This window comes from Muscardinus avellanarius (genome assembly GCF_963383645.1).
Source record: "Muscardinus avellanarius genome assembly, chromosome: 18".
NCBI classification, from domain to species: Eukaryota; Metazoa; Chordata; class Mammalia; order Rodentia; family Gliridae; genus Muscardinus; species Muscardinus avellanarius.
The window spans coordinates 42,824,613-42,831,279 of record NC_137804.1 but is presented as its reverse complement, the minus strand read 5'-3'; the positions used below and the strand labels follow the sequence as shown (position 1 = coordinate 42,831,279).

General features: G+C 44.8%; 1 protein-coding gene across 1 annotated transcript; it reads left to right on the top strand.

Annotated features, from left to right (window-relative positions):
- Positions 1-1,907: 1,907 nt before the first annotated feature.
- Positions 1,908-2,843, top strand: LOC308276947 (olfactory receptor 10H2-like; the record flags this gene model as incomplete). The annotated part of the gene is made up of 1 exon (XM_080715910.1): positions 1,908-2,843. Exon 1 carries the CDS (start codon positions 1,995-1,997, stop codon positions 2,841-2,843), a length of 849 nt encoding a protein of 282 aa, XP_080572036.1. The 5' UTR covers positions 1,908-1,994.
- Positions 2,844-6,667: the final 3,824 nt, after the last annotated feature.

Here is a 6,667-nt window from a genome sequence, read left to right as displayed (position 1 = left end):
TTAACAGTGGTATAATAGTTTTATGAAAATACATGTCTTTCTTAAAATTTTCTATTTTCTACTAATACCCTCTTTAATGTTCCAGAATATGATCTGTTTCACTTAGTTGGTTTCTAGGTTTTCATTATCAAGGAGTTCTCACCATTCTTTTGTTCTCTTTCTTTTCCATATGTGTGTGGTGTTGGGATGGATCCCAGGAGGTCACACAGGCTAGGTAAGTGATCCACCACTGAGCTGCATATGAATACCAACCCCACTTCACAGCAGCCCTTAATTGACTATTTACCCCAGAAATTGTTGAAGAATATGTAACTCTGGTGATGTCACATGATGTTTTGTTCCAAACATATGGTAATATATTCAAATAATTAACTTTTACAGGGCGTGGTGGCACACACCTGTAATCCCCGCACTTGGGAGGCTGAGACAGGAGGATGGCACAGGTTCGAAGCCAGCCTCAGTTACTTAGTGAGGCTCTCAGCAACTTAGTGAGACCCTGTTTCCAAATAAAGTGTAAAACAGGTCTGGGAGTATAGCCCGGAGGTATAAAGCCTCTGGGTTCCAATCCCAGTACCACCAAAAAAAAAAAAAAAAAAAAAAAAAAAAATTCAATTTTATTGCAGAATGGCTAGAAAAGCCTATCTTTATGATATTGTCATTTGAGACTCTATCTGGACTTCTTTTATATCCTGACATAAGGTCATATTTTTTTGTTTTTTAGTTCTGAGGGGGGATTTTAACTCCAAGTTACACCTCCAGTCATATTTTATTTTTTATTTTGAAACAGAGTGAGCCCGGTGTGGGAGTGCACACCTGTAATCTTAGTACATGTGAGGCTACAGTTTAGGAGAATCTGTTTACAGCCCTCTATGCCTGTCCTCAATTTCTTAAGTATTAGTACGAAGCCCTCTGGTAGGAACATTGTGAGCATAATTTTATTTAAACTTGATCCAAACACTGTCAGTTCAGCATTGCAATTATCAACTTTCTTTTTGGAAGAGAAAACTAAGACTCACAGAGATTCAGGAACATCCCATGTTGCTGAGGCTGGCCTCAAACCTGTGATCCTCCCAAGTCCTGGGATTACAGGCATGTGCCACCATGCCTAACTCAGACTCAAAATTTTGTCATTATTGTAAATTTCTCTAAACATTGTAGTATAACGACTATTTACACCAGGCATGGTGGCACATGCTTGTAATCCCTGTACTTGGGAGGCTGAGAGAGGAGAATCACGGGTTCAAAGCTAGCCTCAGCTACTAAATGATCCCCTCTAAAACTTAATGAGACCTTATTTCAAGATAAAAGAATAAAATAGGGCTGGAGGTATAACTTGGAGGCAGAATGGCCCTGGGTTCAATTCCCAAAAACACAGCATTCAGGAGGCTGAGACCAGAGGATCGCGGTTCACAGACAGCCTCAGCTACTTAGTGAGGCCCTCTGCAACTCAGTGAGACCCTGTTTCAAAATAAAAAATAGGGCAGGGGGTATAGCTCAGAGGTAAAATGACCCTAGGTTCCATCCCCAGACCCACAAAAAGAAAAATTCCCAGTAAAACACACAAACACACACACACACACACACACACACACACACACACACACACTGCTTATTGTACTAGATTTAAGATCTGCAGGTGCGTATGTTCAGGTTCTTTGCCAATTCCATAGCATCTTACATAAGGGACTTTATCATTTGTGGGTTTTGGTGTCTGAGGGATATCCTCATCATAGCAAGCGACAATTCTAGACATGCGTTTTGCAGATGGACTAACAATGGCCTGGACAGGTGACGGAGCCCCTCTGGTGTCCTCCCCGGATGCACTCACAGGTGGCACTGCACTCCTGAGCACTGAGTCTCCTTCCCTCTCTCCTGACTCAAGTGTGGGTGCCACACTAGACCCAAACTGCACCTTGGTGACGGAGTTCATCCTGGTGGGCTTCTCCACCTTCCCGCCACAGCTCCTGCCTGCCTTCTTCGTGCTGATCCTACTGATGTACCTTTTCACGCTGCTGGGGAACCTGCTCATCATGGCCACCGTGGGCAGCGAGCGCAGCCTGCACACGCCCATGTACCTCTTCCTGTGCGCCCTCTCCGTCTCTGAGATCCTCTACACCCTGGCCATCATCCCGCGCATGCTGGTGGACCTGCTGGCCGCCCGCCGCGCCATCGCCCTGCAGGCCTGCGCCAGCCAGATGTTCTTCTCCTTCACCTTTGGCTTCACCCACTCCTTCCTGCTCACGGTCATGGGCTACGACCGCTACGTGGCCATCTGCCATCCCCTGCGCTACCCGGTGCTCATGAGCCCCCGCGGCTGCGCCTGCCTGGTAGCCTGGGCCTGGGCTGGCGGGTCAGTCATGGGGATGGTGGTGACAGTGTCCATCTTCCACCTCACCTTCTGCGGATCCAACGAGATCCACCATTTCTTTTGCCACGTGCCACCTCTGCTGAAGTTGGCCTGCGGCAGTGATGTGCCAAGGGTGGCCCTGGGCGTGGGCCTGGTGTGCATCACTGCCCTGCTGGGCTGCTTCCTCCTCATCCTGCTGTCCTACGCCTTCATCGTGGCCGCCATCCTGAGGATCCCATCCGCCGGGGGCCGGCACAAAGCCTTCTCCACCTGCGCGTCCCACCTCACGGTGGTCATCGTGCACTACGGCTTCGCCTCCGTCATCTACCTCAAGCCCAAGGGTCCCCATTATCAGGAAGGCGACACCCTCATGGCCACCACCTACACGGTCCTCACGCCCTTCCTCAGCCCCATCATCTTCAGCCTCAGGAACAAGGAGCTGAAGGTCGCCATGAAGAAGACCTTCCTCAACAAACTCTGTCTCCAGCCCTCATGAAGAGACTAATGCTCTGGCAGGGATCGGGCTCATGGCAGTGCATGTTCCGGCTCCCTCCCTCTGTCTCTCTCTCTCTCCGCCCTTGGTTTCCCTGGCTTTGTCTTCTCCCCCTTTCCCATCTCCATCCTTCCTTCTGTTCTTGTTATTAGTTATTCCTATTACCACTCTCAAGCTCTTGATCGTTTATCATCAGCTAGGTGTGCCCATTTGTGATACCTTTATTGCCACAGGGTCTTTAGAAGTGACAGTACCAAGCTGGACATGGTGACTCATGCCTGTTATCCTAGTACTTGGGAGGCTCAGACAGGAGGATCACAGGTTTGAGGTTGGCCTCAGCTACTTAGCGATTTCTTGTTTCAAAACAAAAGATGAAAAGGGCCAGGGGTGTAGCTTGGAGGCAGAATGCCCCTGGGTTCCATACCCAGCACTCTCCCCAGGCCCAGAAAATGACTGTTCCATTTGGTGTTCCTGTTATGGTGAAAACTGTTATGGTGTCCCTTTTGAGCTCTGAAACTGTAACAGTGTTGTGGGAGGCAGAGGAGACTCCATTTTGCCTTCCCCTCCTTGACTCCATTTTGTCTCCTGTAAGCTGCTGATCTAAAAGTTTAACCTTGTATTTCCCAGGAGGACCACTCTCCTGCCCTATGTTAATGGTTTATCTCATACCTGAAATTCCTGTGTCCCTCTCCTCCCTCCACTGACCTTGGGTGGGGCCTGACACACTAACTTACAAGTTTCCGCTTCTGTAACCTGCTTGCCACCACCGGCCAGTTGGCGCACCCCTCTGGTCTGATTGTAGACTGAGGGCTCCGCCGCTGGCCAGCTAATAAAGGCTTCAATTGGCACATTTCCCTTGGGCTCTGAGTCTCTCATTTCTCACAAACTCTGCATACAACAGTGTGAGATATAGCCGCGGGTTGTTGTTCTGAGCTATTTTAGAAAAAGAATAACCTGAACTCTTTTTTTGATGTAAACGTAAGTAATTTTATTATTACAAAGACAAAAAGAAGGGCAGATTATTAAAGCCCTACACCAGTGGTGGTATAGGGGAATAACTTGAAAATAAGTTACTGAAGTTTTTGGATACAGAATAGTTTTGTTTGTTTGTTTGTTTGTTTGTTTGTTTGTTTGTTTTGCAGGTCTGGGGATGGAACCCAGAGGCATTCAGCCTACAAGCTATACCCCCGGCCCAATTTTTTTTTTTTTTTTGGTGGTACTGGGGGTGGAACCCAGGGGCTTTCTACCTCCGGTCTATACTCCCAAACCTGTTTTATATTTTATTTGGAAACAGGGTTTCACTAAGTAGCTGAGGCTGGCTTCGAACCTGTGTCATCCTCCCGTCTCAGCCTCCCAAGTGCAGGGATTACAAGCGTGCGCCACCATGCCCGGCGCAAATTTTTATTCCTTATTTTGAAACAAGGTCTCACTGAGTTGTGGAGGGCCTCACTAAGTAGCTGAATCTGTCCGTGAGCTGCGATCCTCCGCCGTGATCCTCCAGTCTCAGCCTCCCAAATGTTGGAATTCCAAGTGTGCACCACCATGTCGGCTTCAGCATTGTTTTTGTTTGTTTGTTTTTTGTTTTTGTTTTTGTTTTTGTTTTGGTGGTAATGTTGTAGCAAGCATAAATGTCCACAGCCAATTATTAGTCCGTCAAGCCACACTTTATTACAGGTTCAAACCTGGACCCAAGCGCATGTGTCTCCACATAAGCGGCAAGGGCCTCGACCGCCATTTGGGGGGGATTTTTATACAGTTGTACAACATCTTGCAAGTCATTCTGTTACATCATTGATGACGCTTTTTGAATTTACAGCTTCCATCCAATAAGGCAACTTGTACAGACCTTTTTTTTTTTTTTTTTTTTTTTTTTGGTGATACTGGGGGTGGAACCCTCTGGGCTATACTCCCAGACCTTTTTTATATTTTGTTTGGAAACAGGGTCTCACCAAGTTGCTGAAAGCCTCACTAAGTAGCTGAGGCTGGCTTTGAACCTGTGTGATCCTCCTGTCTCAGCCTCCCAAACACGGGGATTACAAGCGTGCGCCACCACGCCTGGCTGGTCAAGTTATTTTTGATAAGGTTTCCAAGAACATTTGGTGAAGGAAATAATAATCTTTTCACTAAATATTGTTGAAAAATAATAATTACATGAAAAAGAATAAAATTGGACCCTTACCTAACATCATATACAAATATTAACTCAAAATAGATAAAAGAACTGCCGGGCGTGGTGGCGCACGCTTGTAATCCCCGCGCTTGGGAGGCGGAGACAGGAGGATCACACAGGTTCGAAGCCAGCCGCGCTGGCTTAAGAGACCCTGTTTCCAAACAAAAATATAAAATAGGACTGGGAGTGTAGCCCGGAGGTAGAAGGGCTTCTTCTAAGGAACCCCAGTACCACCAAAAAAAATAAAAATAAAAAGATAAAAGACTTAAAATGTAAATCTTAAGACTATAAACTTTTAGAAGAAAACCTGGGTCATAAAACTTTACAACATTGAAATTGGCAGTGATTTCTTGGATATGATTCCAAAGGCACAGGCAACAAAAGAATAAACAAACAAACTTCATAAAAATATATTGTACATCCAAAGACAATGTAAACAGAGTTAAAAGTTACTGATAGAATGGGATAAAATATTTCCAAATGCTATATCTGAAGGTATATTAATAGTCCAAATAGAAATCCTAAAAATTAGCAACAATAAAAACAAACAATACAATTTAGAAATAGGTAAAAGACTAAAATAAATAATGAATCTCCAAATATTTTATATAACCAATAAACACAGAATATTGTTACCGACGAGCTCAGTCCTGTGGGGGCAAGTCCACTCGCGACCGGGAGCCTCAGAAAGATGGGGCAAAAGGCAGGTGGTGTCCTGCAGAAACTTATCTGCAGCGATTCCTTTCCCTCTATGAATTCCCCAAGTTTTTGGGTACGACTCTTGGGAAAGAAATCTGAGGTGGACAAAGGCTTCTTGAGCCAATTACACTTTATTATAAAAACTCCAAGAAATTTATACCTTTCACCAGTAAAGTTAATAGTAAGAGGAGAGGGAGGTGGGTGTAATCATTGTGAAGTAATAATGAATGACATGTAAACAAAGGTAATAAAACTAGTCCTTCAGCTGACTGTTGATCTTCGAGAGATATTGACTTCTGACTCCTGATTCTTTTCCAAGGTCTTTGCAGATAAGCAGTCCCAGGGGGCCACTTCCCAAAATAAACAAGCATGGCCAAGGCTTGGGGGTTTCTCGGGGAATCTTCTTTGGCTTTCTTGGAACTTTCCATCTTTTGGGCTCAGTTCATATAGCAAGTGTGGGGAGACGTGGTGATTCAGGTGGATGTGATAAAGTTTCTCCAGGTGTTGGCATTTTATCTCCTACATCTGAAAGCTTAAGCAAACTCACAACACAGTTTTGCAGACAAAATACCACAAACAACACCACAAAGTTCTTGGTTTTAATTGTCAGATATATTTCCTCAACTGCTGAACACTCTTCTTTAGACAATAAGCCTATTAAAAGTCTAACCATCTTTAATAATCCATTTCTCTGTCACAAACCCTCTGCAACTTGCTTCTAACTTTCTAATTCCTTTCTTTCCCAGTTGGGACTTTCTTATGATAAGCTCTTCTTCATGCAAAAATGCTTTTCTTACTCTTACACGGTATTTCCTTTCCTTCATACATATATATTTAGAACGTCTGTCCTTTATTTTGTCATATTCATTAACCATGCGATCAGCCTCTCTGTCTTCAGGAATATTTACACTGGGCGTAAAAGTCACCAATCTTTCTCCTTGAGTCTATTGTATTTGGG